Genomic DNA, 16,903 nt, shown 5'->3' on the forward strand with positions numbered 1-16,903 from the left:
AACAAAGACAAAACTGAAGTCATTGCGTTTGGAAACAAAGACGAAGTTCTCAAGGTGAACGCATACCTTCACTCTAGGGGTCAAACAACTAAACATCAAGTCAGGAATCTTGGTGTGACACTAGAGTCAGACCTTAGTTTCAGTAGTCATGTCAAAGCAATAACTAAATCAGCATACTATCATCTGAAAAATATTGCAAGAATAAGATGCTTTGTTTCCAGACAAGACTTAGAGAAACTTGTGCATGCTTTCATCACCAGCAGGGTGGATTATTGTAATGGACTCCTCACTGGACTTCCCAAAAAGACCATAAGACAGTTGCAGCTCATACAGAACGCTGCCGCCAGGATTCTGAGCAGAACCAGAAAATATGAACATATCACACCAGTCCTCATGTCTTTACACTGGCTCCCAGTTAAATTTAGGATTGATTTTAAAGTATTATTACTGGTATATAAATCATTCAATGGCCTAGGACCTCAATACATTGCAGATATGCTCACTGAATATAAACCCAACAGATCACTCAGATCATTAGGATCATATCAGCTAGAAATACCAAGGGTTCACTCTAAGCATGGCGAGTCTGCTTTTAGCTATTATGCCAGCCGCAGCTGGAACCAGCTTCCAGAGGAGATCAGACGTGCTCCTACTGTAGTCACATTCAAATCCAGACTCAAAACACATCTGTTTAACTATGCATTTACTGAATGAGCACTGTGCCAATGTTCGTCCGACTGTTTGTACTGTATTTTATTTTGTATTCTTCTAAACTGTTTTAATTATTCTTATTTCTTTTTATTATTTTAATTTCTTCTATGTAAAGCACTTTGAATTGCCATTGTGTATGAAATGTGCTATATAAATAAACTTGCCTTGCCTTGCCTTACATTGCGCTGGGTGTATGATAGGGCTCATAGTCTTAATGGTGTTTTACTAATTATTGTCAAACTAACCACAGGCTCTACTCTTCAGCACAATAACCCCAAAACACATAACAGAAAACCTTTTAAATTCCAAAATAACAGAACATTAAACACTAGCAGCTCTCCCACTACATTAATATTGACCAAAACACATGAAATAACACTTAATTGTAAAATGTACTCTTCTTTAACAGTCAGAAGCAAAGCATGCTGGGAACTAGAAATCTGCTGCAACTCATTCCGTGAATGTGTGTATATGCGTGTACTAGGGGTGTCGCAATATACCGGTATTGACGATAATCGTGATATTCAAAGCATGAAATATCGACATCGTGTTAATTTAGAGCAATACAATATACCGGTATTGGCGATATTGGCGTTTTCTAGACGCAGCGCTCGTCCGCGCCCGCGCAGCTAGAGTGAAACACTCTGTCCACACCCGAAAAAAGTAAGCTGAGCTCGCCAGTATTAACAACAGAGTTATTCGGCTTCAAAGAAAACAGCACCTTAGAGGTGGTCGCACACCGGACGAGAAGCGCAGCGCCACGTCTTTAAAATTCGAACACATTCTGTATGAGTGTACACACACCGGACGAGAAGCACAGCGCGGTTCTATTCGGCGTCTGTCCGCGGCGCCCTGCAACGGCTCAGGACCTTGTTCAAAATCCTGCCGCGACACAGAGCGCAGAAAAAAGTGTTCAGATCACAGACTCAGCAACTATTGTATTTAATTGTACAGTATAATCATAACATACATAGTTCAGACATTATCTCAATTCCATAATGTCCTTAAACATAATGATATTGCTGGCCATAAACTGAGAAAGTGCGTGTCCGGTGTGCAATACCTCGAGTTGTCATAGACGCGACGCGGCTATTATTTTACTAGTCATCATGGAATGGGAAACGTGACATTAACTGTTAACAGGGGGTTTCTGTGTTCATATATTTAATAAAGGGTGATTATTAAAATTAAGAACCCCGTTTTCTTTACTCATCTTATTTTTGTATTTGTATTTGCACTTGATTTTTTTATTCAAATCTGCTATCTGCATGACTTTATTGGCGCCAGTGCAACAACAGGTTTAAGAGCTTTTCAGTTCTTCAGGAAACCTTCAGACAGTGTTTGGCTTCAGTTTGAAACCAGATAAACTTCACATGCTTGTCTTCCTTCACAAAAATTTGCCATAGATTGAGTACCCCCCCCCCCCCCCCCATAGATTCTATAGATATCGCGATATATCGATATCGTGAATTCTTTTGGCCACAATAACCGTGGTGTGAAAAATCTAACATCGTGACAGCCCTAGCGTGTACATACATTCACATTTATATGGGAACATGCATGTGAAATATATGTACACAATAAAGGATACAACTTCATGAATATTACATGTAATGCTATTTTTGCCTTAATTTTTAAATATTTTATATGTATCAATATATAGCCATACACGGTCAATGCATATATTGCAGTATATTGAAAAATATAAGCAGTACTTTCCCCTATATGGAAATGTATTATGTAATATATCGCATTATATTTTGCAGTATATTCCCATATATTTATAAGGGTTACCTCCTACACATTTAGGAAATGGGACGTTCCATTCTCCAGTTGGCAAGCAGGAGATTTTTTTTCGTCCTTGTAATTTTGCTCCCTTCCCAACACATGAAAGAGTTATTGTGCGTCCAGGTCTGATTGAAACCTCAGGCCCCGGGTGTCCGTCCTCAGTGACGTCTGATCTCATGTTTACAGTCAGGTTTGCGACACACATTACCTCTAAAGAACATAAAGATTTGATAAATCAAGCATCCTCCATGTGAACAACAGATCTCCCTTACGAAAAAAAAGTATACTTCAAGTTCATTTTATGAGTAATGTTCAAGTATATTTTTAAGTATACTTATGTAGTAAGTATACTAATGTCAATATGTACTAGTAGTAAACTTGTAAGTGTACTATTTTAATACCGCTTGGGACTAAATTGGCCCACTTGAAGTATATAAAAGTATATGTTTAAGTGTACTATAAGTGTAACAGTAGTAAACTTTAAGTGCACAACTAGTTCATAATTATGTTTCTCATTTGTACTGCAAGTGAACTTATGAGTATACTAGTAGTTTACTATTTTAATACTTGTAGCAACTTTGAAGTATACTCTCAGTAAACTACTAGTTTAGTGGTTTTATACTACAAGTTTTCTTTTAATGTACTCTCAGTAAACTACTAGTTTAGTAGTTTTATACTACAAGTTTTCTTTAAGTGAACTTAACATCATGCTTATAGTTTACCATTTATATATTATTTTTACTCTTTTAGTGTACTCTCAGTAAACTACCAGTTTAGTAGTTTTATACTACAAGTTTACTGAAAAAAAAAAATATATATATATATATGTGGAGAGAGACTGTGGAGTTAGATTTTCCTCATTAATAGCTTCAGATGCATTCAGGTGTGTACAATATACTTAGTGTCCCTACTACTTTATTTAAAGAGTTGCTATCATAATTTGGTTTATTAATGTGACCATTTTTAAATCTCTCAATCATTTTTCTCAGGTTAGAACTTTTTTTTTTATAAGAAAGGAGTATAGCACAATGGCACTAAAACACTAATTTGATTTTAATTCTAGAGAGCATTTGATTGGACAAAAAACTGTGTAGAGCAGGATGAGTCATCCAGCATATATCAGCTAAAACTGATAATGTTTAACATTACAATAACTTATTAATCTAGTGCACATGGACTAAACTCAAGTTATGATTTTACTAAGTCTTCAGAGCAAATTGATTTTGTAATTACTGTTGTCCCCACCACAAATTATCTGTGGACTTGATGTTATTCCTCTTGATTGTCAAATATCTAACAGTCTCTCTTCTTTTTGACATACAATATATATTTTTTTTTTTTGTAAGACGTTACAAATCTGTAAGATGTTTTAAAAGTCATTTATCATCACCAATCAAAACCTTACCTTCACATGTTGGTGTTTCTTCCCAAGTTCCATTGTGGCAGAAAACTGTACTCTTCCCATTCATTAAGAAAGAGCTTCGACATACATATGTTACACTAGATCCATCTACATAAAATTCTTCAGGTTTAGATGTTATGAATGCATATTCCACCTTTGGAGGAATGTTACATCTGACGCCCACTAAAAAAAAATATGTTAATGGTAATTCATGAAATCCAGTAAGACTGAGATGAACATTTTCAATAAATAGTGTCTATTTTCCACTATATGCTGTCGCTGCTCCCCACAAACATGCAATAAGAGTTTGAGAAGCTCACCCTCACAAACTGGTTTCTCCCATGTACCTCTGATACATGTAATGAAGCGTTGACTTGATATGAACCCTGGATCACATTCCACTTCAACAGTTCCATGAAGGCTTTGCTTTAGTTTTCCATGGTGAACACTGGGAAAAGCACCACATTCTTCCTCCCCTGTAAAGACAGAAAACATTTCACATTTCAGTACACTATCATTCGTCTAACACCTGAGACTGACAATAATAAAACTCACAGATGCACCGAGGTTCTTCAGACCAAGAGCCTTTGCTGCATGTCACTGAATCCCACCAGTTCCCAGTGAAGGGTTTATAACCCGTGTTGCAGGTGTAAAAGATTTCTTCCTCATTGGAGGGGTGGCTGTATGTCAACCCGTTTTCCACGGATAGATCACGGCACGATCTCTGCTTTGCTGCGAGGAAACCGTTGAAAAACATAAACATTCTGATCTCATATGTTTTGAGTCATCATTATGCAGATGTATAATGACTTGATTGGATATTGAAAAAATTTAAGATAAAGGCAGTATGACGAAACTGTGAACACAATGTTTTTACATTCTTTATAGTACAGTAAGAGCTGTGCGTGTAAACCTCACTCCCCTGGCCTCAAGAGATGCACTAGCAATTGACACTAGAGGCTGACTTTAGAGTCCTTGTTAGCGTATCTGCCTTCCACATCAGAGTCCCCAGTTCGAATCCAGCAAGGAGCAGGTCGAATCGGACCAGTTACACAAGTACAATATAACAGTCATGCAGTTCACTATCACTGTTTCACCATCAGCGTATGAAGATTTTTAAACTGGTTCTAAGTTTCCATATTTGTTTTCTCGAAGACATTCTGAGAAGCAGAAACGTCACACAACGACTGTGTATATTAAATGCTGAAGTACTTGCACAACTAGTCAACACTCTCTAGAGCTACAGTTAAATGATTTGGAAAGTGCATATAATATAACGATTATTTTCAAATCAATTAAATCTAAATGAAAAAGACATTTAAATAAATAACAACAACAAAAAGAACTTGCCTTATTGGCCACAATTAAAGAAAAACAACCAAAAGACGAAGCCGAGGAGTTTCACAAGTATCTTTGTTGGTCTGTCTCTGATACTCTTGTCTGCTTGGGGATCAACAAGTTAATCATTTATCAAAGTCATTGAGAGGGTTTTCTTACACCAGACCACTCTCTACACAAGCAATATTTTCACTGTTCGCACTTGTTCTTCTTGTATCAAATCATAAAGTATATTGTGGTGAATTAATCTGTCGGGCATTGGACATGAGTGAGATTGAAGAAGATTCACAACACTTTCAAACTTTTAAACAAATATTTAAAATTGAGTGTCTTAATTTTGTTACATTTAATTTGGAGAATCATCCAATCAGAATGAAGTAAAATCAAAATTCTGATAATTTCTATAATAATAATGAGAATAATAATAAGTGATAGTAATAATAAATAAAACCAATTCATCATTAATGATACAAAAATCATACCAGTGCATTGTCGTATGCCTGTCCATTCATTCGGGGAATTACAGGTGATTTGTACAGGCTGCTCTGGTTCAAACCCAGTACGACATTTATATTGTATTCTTGAATAGATGTTGTAGTGTGTTCTCTGATCTCCCACAATCTCTGCATTTGGGATGTTTGGTGTTGCACACATGTTTACTGTAAAACAAAAATATTAGATTAGATTAGATTAGATTCAACTTTATTGTCATTACACAAGTACAGGTACAAGGCAACGAAATGCAGTTTAGGTCTAACCAGAAGTGCAATAGCAGCAAGTGCAGGATATACAGTGGTTCCATAAGTGCAGAACATGGATATGTACTGAATAAATATAGAGTTGAATACTATTATAAACAAAAATTTACAGATAGATTGTCCTATGAATATAATATACAGATAACTATTACTATGAACAGAATTTACAGCTAGATATGTACTGAATATAATAATATACAGATGGCTATTACTATAAACAGAATGTTTACAGATAGATATGTACTGAATATAATATACAGATGGCTGTTACCATAAACAGAATTTTACAGATAGATATGTACTATGAATATATATACAGATGGCTGTTACTGTAAACAGAATGTGAGCATAATATACAGATGGCTATTACTATAAACAGAATTTTACAAATAGATATATGTATAAGTTAGGCTAATGAGCAGTATAACAATGGATTTAAAGTAGTGCAAATAAAGTTTGGACAGAAGCTATCCGAGTGAGTGCAGTGGAAAGTAATTGCATATTACAGTTAAGGTACGATATTGCAATGTATATATAACAGTCGGTACTGTGAATAAACAGTCGGCAGTGCAAATGAGCATATTCCAGTCAAGGTAGTAGTGCAAGATGCATATGTAAACAGTTGTTACTGTAATAACAGTCAGCAGTGCAAATGAACATTATAGTATTGCAAATAACAAAATGGAGGCAGGTGTGAGGAGGGAGAGGAGAGTCAATCAGTATATGAGGGGAGTGGGATCAATGAGGGTTAGAGTTTAATAAAGAGACAGCTCTGGGGAAAAAACTGTTCTTTAGTCTGCTGGTCCTGGTCCGGAGGCACCTGAAACGCCTGCCGGAGGGCAGGAGAGAAAACAGTCTGTGGGCTGGGTGAGAGGAGTCCTTAAGGATGCTGCGAGCTCGATGCAGACAGCGTTTCCTCTGGATGTGCTCGATGGCAGGTAGTGGAGTCCCAGTGATGCGCTGGGCGGTTTTCACCACCCGCTGCAGTGCCTTGCGCTCTGCAACAGAACAGCTCCCATACCACACTGTAGCACAGTTGGTCAGGATGCTTTCTATTGCACAGCGATAGAAGTTCACCAGGATAGTGGAGGAAAGCTGATTCTTCCTCAGTGTCCTCAGGAAGAAAAGGCGCTGGTGAGCCTTCTTGACCAGGCTGGAGGTGTTGGTTGTCCAGGTCATGTCCGCCGAGATGTGGGTCCCCAGGAACTTGAAACTGGAGACACGCTCAACAGCCATTCCATTGATGTGGATGGTGTCGTGTGTGCCTCTTGACACTTTCCTGAAGTCCACGATGAGCTCCTTCGTTTTGGTGGTGTTGAGGAGCTGGTTATTTTCGGTGCACCATGTGGCCAGGTGCTTGATCTCCTCCCTATAGGCAGTCTCATCGTTGTTGCTGATGAGACCAATCACCGTAGTGTCGTCCGCAAACTTGACGATGGAATTAGATCCGTACACAGGCTTGCAGTCGGAGGTGAAGAGGGAGTAGAGGAACGGGCTTAGCACACAGCCCTGTGGTACACCAGTGTTGAGTGTGATGGATGTGGAGCAGTTGGAGCCTGATCGAACATTCTGGGGTCTGTTGGTCAAGAAGTCCAAAATCCAGTTGCACATGGAGGTGTTGAAGCCCAGGTCTCCAAGTTTGGCTATTAACTTAGTTGGGATGACAGTGTTGAATGCTGAGCTGAAGTCAACAAACAGCATGCGTGCATAAGTGTTCTTATTGTCCAGATGTGTGAGCACAGAGTGCAGTGCCATGGAGACTGCATCCTCTGTGCTCCTATTGCTACGGTAGGCAAACTGGTGTGAGTCCAATGTGGATGGTAGAGAGTCTTTTAGGTGTGCCAGGACCAGCCGCTCAAAGCACTTCATTACGATGGGTGTGAGTGCTACAGGGCGGTAGTCATTAAGGCACTTCGGGCTGGAGTGTTTTGGCACTGGCACAATGGAAGTGCATTTAAAGCATGTTGGTACAGCTGCTTGGGCAAGAGACAGGTTGAAAATGTCTGTAAAAACCCCAGCGAGCTGCTCCGCACATGCCCTGATATTATATATATCTATATATATCATCATTCTAATTTGAATTCATAATATATGCACAAATTGTAAGATTTAATATCAGCACATACCACGACACAGTGGTTTTGGTGTCCATCCGTCTCGTGTGCATGTGGCCTCTGGTGACATTTTAACATATCCAGACATGCAATAGTAAGATTTTTTTACTCCCAATTTCAGATCTCCCCAGAAGTAATATCTTGGGCTAGACACATGCTGGTCATGTGGAACTTCACATCTAATTTCTGAAACCAGATTTACATTATTTTAATATCATGCGGTAAGTTCAGCAATAAATGCAGAAGTGTTTCTCTATAATCTTTCCCGCACAAACAGGCTCATAATCCCACTGCCCATTCTCTAGACATGTAAATGAGTTGATGGTTTCTTTTGTTTGAAAGATCCAGGATTTTTCAGTGCAGGTGATCTCCACACTTTCTCCAGCTCTGAAAATAGTTTTACCCTCTGGGTTGATCTTTTTTACTCCGAATGTGGTTGACTTAAGCTCACAAGTTACTGCTGTACAAGACAAATAAGGGTAAGAAGAGATGAAGCATACAAAATGTGTGAAACTGGATTTGCATGCTTTGTCTTTTGGGGAAAACAAATGATTCTGACAATTTACTTCTTTTTTTTTTATCCTAAAATAGGAAAAAATATAGCTTGCCATAAATAGAGTACATTTTGAATAAGTCCCTAAATAAGTATAAGCACATTTTCTATTTTGAGAACTTTTAGATATATTTGCTAAACTATTATCTGGAAATTAAGCAAGCAATTAGAAAGTAGTTATTAGTAAGTCGTTTTTTTTAAGCTGATTTTGTAGTTACCAAATAATAATGCTCAGCAAATGCTGTTGCCTCATGATTCCCCCCCCCCCCCCAAAAAAAACAACAACATCAGTTTGACACTTTCTACAGCATCACATGAAGAAAAGTAAATAATCTCATTCCATTTTCTCAACTTTTACAAATATTGTTGACTCCTTTCATCATTTAGAAAAAAAAGATCAAGCAAATATTTTCTTGAATGCTTTGGAAATATATAATATTAGTTTATTAACTACATACTTGTTTTATTTTAATATTCAGTTTTGAATTTAAGGTTAATGGCTATCTAATTTAAGAATGTTTCAGTGTGACACTAGAGTTCTCTTACGAGAGATACTCTCGTACTGCGTAGAATACGCTAGGGGAAAATCCTTTTCCACGAGAATACTGAAGCCAAAAAATTATCCTTTAATTTTGTATTAATGTAAAACGCGTTGCGGCAGCATACAGACATAGGCGAGGCAGCTCGCGCGCCTATTGGCTGGTCTGCTGGCAACTGCTTAAGCCTATCGAGCGATACCTAGAGTGACGTCAGACCCAATGAGGGCGCTTCGCGCCCTCTGCGTCACGTCCCGCCGAGACGGGTGTGGCTTAGGACTATAAATACCGCTCGCAGGCATTATTTCTCTGATTTTTCATCCTTCAGCGAAGCAACTCACATCGCTGGATCCGAGAAGAAGCCGCGCTGTTGAAGAAGCACCTCAGCGGGACGAGTCGACGAAGCTGCTGGCCGCGCCGCCTTCATCGCCTTCCTGCTGCGCTATCCAGCGCCCATATCCTTTATTGCACTGTGTGTGTGTGTTCGCCGGCGCGACTCACACTATCTAAAAGAGCTGCGTCTTTTTCAAGATGCCTGCTTGTGGCTCGTGCAAAGCCACACTCAGCGACGGGGACCGCCATGTCATCTGCGCTTCCTGCCTGGGTCAAGAACATGCAGCTCTCGCGCTCGCTGATGGCGGCTGCCATCACTGCGAGCTGTTGCCATTAGCGACTCTGAGGACTCGCTTGGCACTGTTCAACGAGACTGCGCCCACACCTGCTGTTGTGCCGCGCCGTAAAAGCGCCGCGCTCAGCGAATCCCGGAGCCCTCTCTCAGCCGTCAAAGCTCGCCGGTGCGCCCGCCTGCTTCTCCGGTTTCATCAGCTTCACTTCCGGACGGACAGCGGCCGCGGTCTGCCGCCGCTTCTGTCGATGACGCTGATGAGATCGACGCGCTGCTACGAGAGGGGGATTCCTGCTCTCTCATAGCATCAGGCAGTGAGGATTGGGCGAGCTCTGAGGATCCCGCCCCCCCTGCCCGTGCTTCTACGGGAAAGAGAGCGAGCATTGAGGCGGAGCTCATGCGCGTGCTCACTCAGGCCACGGCGAGCCTCGGCCTCGAGTGGATTACGCCTGAGCAGCCTGCTCACAACCGGCTGGACAGCTACTTCCTGCCTGGGGAGCGCGTTTCACCTGCATCCAAGCCAGCGCCCTTTCTTCCTGAGCTTCATGAAGAAGTCGCTAAGTCTTGGGGCTCCCCTTTTTCGGCCAGGACACGATCCTCTGTCTCTTTGGCGTTCTCCGCTGTCGACGACGCAAAGAACAGAGGCTACCACTCCCTACCGCCGGTCGAAGAGGCTATTGCAGCGCACTTATGCCTGCCCTCTGCTGGACGGCGTGCTAAGATGGCGCTGCCCTCAAAAGCCTGCCGCACGACGTCAGCCCTGCTCCGCCGCGCTTTCTCCGCCGCCGGGCAGGCCGCGTCAGCGTTGCACACTATGGCCACGCTCCAGATATACCAGGCCGATCTCCTCCGCCAGCTGGACGAGAGAGGACCTGACGCAATCTGCGTGCCGGACTTGAGGAGCGCTACAGACTTCGCTCTTCGCGCCACCAAGTCAGCAGCACAGGCCATTGGACGGAGCATGGCCTCGCTCACCGTGTCTGAGAGACATCTGTGGCTTATGCTCTCTGACATGACTGAGTCAGAACGCACCGCGTTCCTCGACGCGCCGCTTTCCCCTGTCGGCCTCTTCGGAACCTCGGTCAAAGATTTCGCCGATAGGTTCGCTGAGGTGCAGAAAGCGACCCAGGCCATGAAGCACTTCCTCCCGAAGCGCTCCGGTTCTGCAGCAGGCCGTGCGAAACCGTCTGCTCAGAGCTCACAGCCTAAGCCTCCGCCCGCCGCCTCCTCTTCTCAACGCCGCCAAACCCAGAGCTCGAGACCGCGCTCTCGCTCATCCGGCCGCTGCCCCGCCCCGCGTGGCCCGCGGCAGAAGATTGCGTTGAAGCCAGAGGCCCCGAAATCGTCCTAGCACGCCTAGGAAAGCGACGGTGTCCAAGTCCCGCTGCGGCCGGACTTCCACCAAAGCTTGCTGCTCGTCCAGTTCCAGGAAATGTGACTGGTCCAGCATATTTAGCAGCCAACAAGCCGGTTCCATTACCCGCTTGCCTGCACACAAAAGCCGTTTTTACGGCTACCCAGATAAATCCCTTAAAGAGTGTATTTTCTGGTGTCCCGGCCACGGCCGACGGTGTTTCATGTGTAGAAAAAATGCCCACTACTCAGTGCCCATTCCTACACACAAGCACAGCCCTTCACACAGGGCCCACGCACATAAAATCGACTCAGATCGATTGCGCTTCAAATGTAGCAAAAGTGCCCACTACCCAGTGCCCACAAACGCTACTTCCCACATGTCTCACGGTCCCTGTAAATACAGGACCAGTATGCATATGCTCTGCTCACGCGAGCAATGCTGTAAAGGTGGTGTATGTGCCCGCTGCTCTGCGCCCACGCCCACACACAGACATGAAACTAGCCCAGCCCTCCTCCTCTCAGCTAAACACTGCGGAGGAGTCGAGCGTGGGCATTCTGCCCGCTGTTATCAGCGCGCCCCCTGCCTCAGATGTCATGAGCGCGACGCTTATGTCACAGCACACAAAAGCCGCTGTATCGCGAGCCGATCAGAGCGTGCTTCGCATCCAGCCCCTAGCTACTCGCGCACCTGCGTGGGAAAAGCTTCCCGGGGTTTCGAGATGGGTGCTGAACATCATAAAAGAAGGCTATTCGCTGCAGTTTCGCCGACGCCCTCGCCGCTTCATGGCGCGCGTCGAGACCACGGTAGAATCGAAAGTAGCTCATCTACTTCGAGCCGAGATTTTGAAACTGTTGAGCAAAGGGGCTATATAACCCCTATCTCAAGCTCAAAGCGAAGGGGGGCTTTACAGCAGATATTTCCTGGTGCCCAAAAAAGACGGGGGTCTCAGACCCATACTAGATCTGCGGCAGCTGAACAGAGCGCTTATGAAGCGCCAGTTCAGGATGCTCACAACCAGAAAAATCCTCGCGCATGTCCGCCAGGGGGACTGGTTTGTGTCAATAGATCTAGAGGACGCGTATTTTCAAATACAGATAGCGTCACGTCACAGGCGATTTTTGAGATTCGCCTTCGAGGGCCAGGCATATCAGTACACAGTCCTGCCTTTCGGCTTGTCCCTGGCACCCCGTACATTTACGAAGTGCATGGACGCAGCGCTCGCACCCCTCAGATTACGGGGCATACGAGTGCTGAACTATCTGGACGACTGGTTGATTCTAGCCCAATCTCACTCAGAGCTCGTAGAGCACAGGACCATTTTACTCGATCACCTCGAGAATCTCGGTCTCGCAGTGAACTGGGAAAAGAGCTCGCTTTTCCCCAGACAGATTATATCTTTTCTGGGAATAGAGCTGAACTCGCTGCTAATGACAGCACGCCTGTCATCTCAGCGCACACTGGACATTCGGCGCGCAGCCGGCTCGTTCCGCTGCGGCGCGATAGTCCCTCTCAAAGCCTTTCAAAGGATGCTCGGTCTGATGGCCTCAGCATCTTCAGTTCTCCAGTTGGGCCTTCTGCGCATGCGCCCACTGCAGTTCTGGCTCAGAAAGAGAGTACCACGCACAGCGTGGGCCTCCGGTCGGCTTCGCGTCAAGGTCAATCAAGCATGCATCGCAACTTTGAAACCTTGGGAGGCAAAAGACTGGTACCAATCAGGTGTAAGCCTGGGGACTTCCTCGAGAGTGATGGTGGTGTCCACGGACGCATCCACCTCGGGATGGGGAGCGCTGCTCGAGGGCAGACCGCTTTTTGGCCAATGGTCAAAGCAGGAGAAGCTCTTACATATCAACTGCCTCGAAATGTTGGCAGTGAGCAAAGCGCTCACGCGCTTTTGTCCCCTCATAAAGGGACACCACGTGCTAATACGTTCAGACAACGTCTCAGTGGTGTCCTACATAAATCGCCAGGGCGGCCTCAGGTCCCTGACTCTGTACAGGCTAACCAGGCGCCTCCTGATATGGGCCCGCAGCAATCTGCTCTCGCTGAGAGCAGCGCACGTGCCAGGGCTCCTAAATATAGGACCAGACAGACTGTCCAGGAACCAGGTTCCGACAGGAGAATGGTCTTTGCACCCACAGACAGTCCAGCTGCTGTGGAAGAAATTCGGCAGAGCGGAAGTAGACCTGTTCGCGTCTCAAGAAAACGCTCACTGTCCAGAATTTTTCTCGAAGAGCAAGGACGCGCTGACCCACGAGTGGCCTCGCCGTCCTCTCTACGCTTTTCCCCCCGTCTCCCTCCTGACTCAGGTGGTAGAACGGGTCAGGGAAGAAGGATGCTCAGTGCTGCTTGTAGCCCCACTTTGGATGAGCCACACAGGGAGTGTTAAACACTATCACACAGGCCAGAGCTCCGTCTACGCGACGTCTCTATGCCTCAAAATGGTCAGTGTTCTCTAGCTGGTGCACAGCTCGTGGTGTGTCACCCCTGCATTGCGGTGTGACGGAGGTTCTCTCCTTCCTACAGGAGCTGTTGGATAAGGGCAGGTCCCCTTCCACGCTCAAAGTCTATGTAGCGGCCATAGCAGTGTTCTCTTCGACCACGCTCGGCCAGTCTATTGGAAGGAACGATTTAGTCATTCGCTTCCTTCGAGGAGCTAAGAGACTGAATCCTCCCAGACCTCCCACAGTCCCTATATGGGACCTTTCTACGGTACTGGAAGCCATGAAAGGTCATCCATTTGAGCCCTTGCAGAAGATTGATCTTAAACACCTGTCTTTCAAGACGGCGTTTCTTCTGGCTCTCGCTTCAGTGAAGCGCATAGGGGACTTACACGCGCTCTCAGTAAGCGCGACGTGCATGGAATTTGGGCCGAATGACTCTAGAGTTATACTCAAACCTAAGCACGGTTATGTTCCTAAATCCCTCAATACACCGTTCAGAGCACAGGTCATTTCCCTGTCTGCCCTGCCGGTCACTGAAGGAAATATGGACGAAAGCTCCCTTTGCCCAGTCAGGGCGTTAAGAGCTTATGTGTCTCGCTCGTCTGTTTTCAGACAGACGGAGCAGCTCTTTGTTTCGTTCAGCGGGCGTTCTAAGGGACTAGCCGCTTCGAAACAGACCCTATCCAGATGGGTAGTGGACGCAATAGCGCTAGCTTACACAACCAAGGGCATGCAGTGCCCGCTGGGTGTCAAAGCGCACTCCACGAGAAGCATGGCTTCATCGTGGGCATGGTCAAGTGGGATTGCCTTGCAAGATATTTGTATGGTGGCAGGCTGGGCCTCTCCATCTACATTTATAAGGTTTTACAACCTAGAGGTTCCCGCACTACAGGCCAGACTACTGTCGGTCTAGTATGGCCAAAATCTCATAACTGGCGCTGTCAGTTATGCAGCTATTGAGTATTGCAATCCTTGCTCTATGCTGCTATAAGGAAGATAGTGGCTAACCCCCCTCTCTTCCAGGATTCCCTGTGAGTCCCCTGGGTGATTATGTACTGTATGAACTCCGGGCTGTCGCCCTTGAGTCTATGGTATCAGATCCCAGCACGCACGGCGTTTTACAGTAGGTTCCCCTAGCGTATTCTACGCAGTACGAGAGTATCTCTCGTAAGAGAACGTACTCGGTTACTAACGTAACCTCGGTTCTCTCTAGAGAGAGGAACGAGTACTGCGTATCCTGCCGTGCCTGCACGCGCTCTGGTTGCTTCGACTATGAAAAAACAGAGAAATAATGCCTGCGAGCGGTATTTATAGACCTAAGCCACGCCCGTCTCGGCAGGGCCGTGACGCAGAGACCCTCATTGGGAGACCCTCATTGGGTCTGACGTCACTCATTGGGTCTGACGTCACTCTAGGTCTCGCTCGATAGGCTTAAGCAGTTGCCAGCAGACCAGCCAATAGGCGCGCGAGCTGCCTCGCCTATGTCTGTATGCTGCCGCAACGCGTTTTACATTAATACAAAATTAAAGGATACATTTTTGGCTTCAGTATTCTCGTGGAAAAGGATTTTCCCCTAGCGTATTCTACGCAGTACTCGTTCCTCTCTCTAGAGAGAACCGAGGTTACGTTAGTAACCGAGTACGTTTCTTTGCATAATGAAAGCAATATGGATAGAATGATTTTAGTGTTATTTCACATATTAATTATTTGTTATGTAACACTGGTGTATTACCATCACATTCTGGGTTCAGAGTCCAGCCAGATTTAGCACATTTGGGGATACATTTCATACAATACATATAAAGAGAATAAAAAAGCATAAAGCACATTTACCCTTTCTCGCAAGTATACAACACCGTTGCTCCAAAAACAAACTCAGACCCTGTTATAAGTTTAAAATCACCATTTGCTGTTAAAAGTTAAATGTTTTGGGAAGTGCATATAATTTAACATTTATTTTCAAGTCAATAAAATCTAAATGAAAAAGACATTAAAGAAAAACAACCAAAAGACGAAGCCGAGGAGTTTCACAAGTATCTTTGTTGGTCTGTCTCTGATACTCTTGTCTGCTTGGGGATCAACAAGTGAATCATTTATCAAAGTCAAAGAGAGGGTTTTCTTACACCAGACCACTCTGTGCACAAGCAATATTTACACTGTTCGCTCTTGTTCTTCTTGAATCAAATCATAAAGTATATTGTGGTGAATTAATCTGTCCCATAGAGCATTGGACATGAGTGAGACTGAAGAAGATTCACAACACTTTCAAACTTTTAAACAAATATTTAAAATTCAGCTTCTTTATTTTGTTACTTTTAATTTGGAGAATATCCAATCAGAATTAAATAAAATCAAAATTCTGATAATTTCTATAATAATAAAAATAATAATGATAATAATAAATAATAATAATAAAAAACATTAAACAGCCCTTTTCTTCATTTTCTCTAGTCATGTAGCACTGATTTCAATTTTATTCACATTTTTCTGCTGAATAGGCAGCCATGTTTTATTGAAAGCCAAGTTTGCCAGCAGTGAATCTATACCAGTAAAACCTGGCACGCAGTTCACTTTCATTGTTTCAATATTCATAATATAATATTCCAAACTGGTTCTATTTTTTCATATAATATCCTCTCAACGACATTCTGAGAAGCGCAAACAAACGTTACACAAAGATGTAGTAGTCAACACTCTTTAAAACAACTTAAGGTCATTTAAAAGTGTTGGATGTGTATATAATACGAATAACGTTCTACTAAAAATGAATGAACTCACCTTGACCTTGCACAACAGTAACAGAAAATAGAAAACAGGAAAAGCTGATGAATTGTACAGGAACTCTCATTTTGAACTCTCATTTCACAAATGACTGTAACTTGTTTTCTCACTCTGTTTGTATGATGGGGAATCAAAAAGTGAATCATTTACTAAGTCAAAAGGAGGACTCTTTTATACCAGACCACTTTGTGGATGTGCAGAAGAATATTTTGTTTAAAATCCCCCTGTAGTCAATAACTGTATCCCTTAAAAATTATCTTTGATCACAAAAATGACATATAAAAAAAAAAAAAAATCCTGTGAATTTTATTTATTTATTTATACCTTAAAATAGCTTGAATGTAACTCTACACCCTTGCTTCATTTGCTTTCAAGTAAAAAATCACCAAAAGACAGAAATTCTCTTTTTGAGTTCACATCACAAGTAGCTTTTTTTTTTTTTTGTCATCTGGACAAACCAAAGGACAAGTTACCCTAGACAAGTCAAACTTTGTAAGTC

At 43.4% G+C, this 16,903-nt stretch overlaps 1 protein-coding gene across 1 annotated transcript in view; it reads right to left on the reverse strand.

Annotated features, from left to right (window-relative positions):
• Positions 1-16,903, reverse strand: part of LOC311296136 (complement factor H-like) — a 341,142-nt gene that overhangs the window by 254,369 nt on the left and 69,870 nt on the right. Inside the window, exons 7-11 of the mRNA XM_084417796.1 lie at positions 5,722-5,898; positions 4,457-4,633; positions 4,222-4,377; positions 3,905-4,084; positions 2,505-2,709 (exon numbers count right to left, since the gene is read on the reverse strand). Of these exons, the coding sequence (XP_084273922.1) occupies positions 2,505-2,709; positions 3,905-4,084; positions 4,222-4,377; positions 4,457-4,633; positions 5,722-5,898 (895 nt within the window). The remainder of the gene's footprint in view (positions 1-2,504; positions 2,710-3,904; positions 4,085-4,221; positions 4,378-4,456; positions 4,634-5,721; positions 5,899-16,903) is intronic.

Source organism: Rutilus rutilus (genome assembly GCF_951802725.1).
Source record: "Rutilus rutilus genome assembly, chromosome: 8".
Lineage (NCBI taxonomy): Eukaryota > Metazoa > Chordata > Actinopteri > Cypriniformes > Leuciscidae > Rutilus > Rutilus rutilus.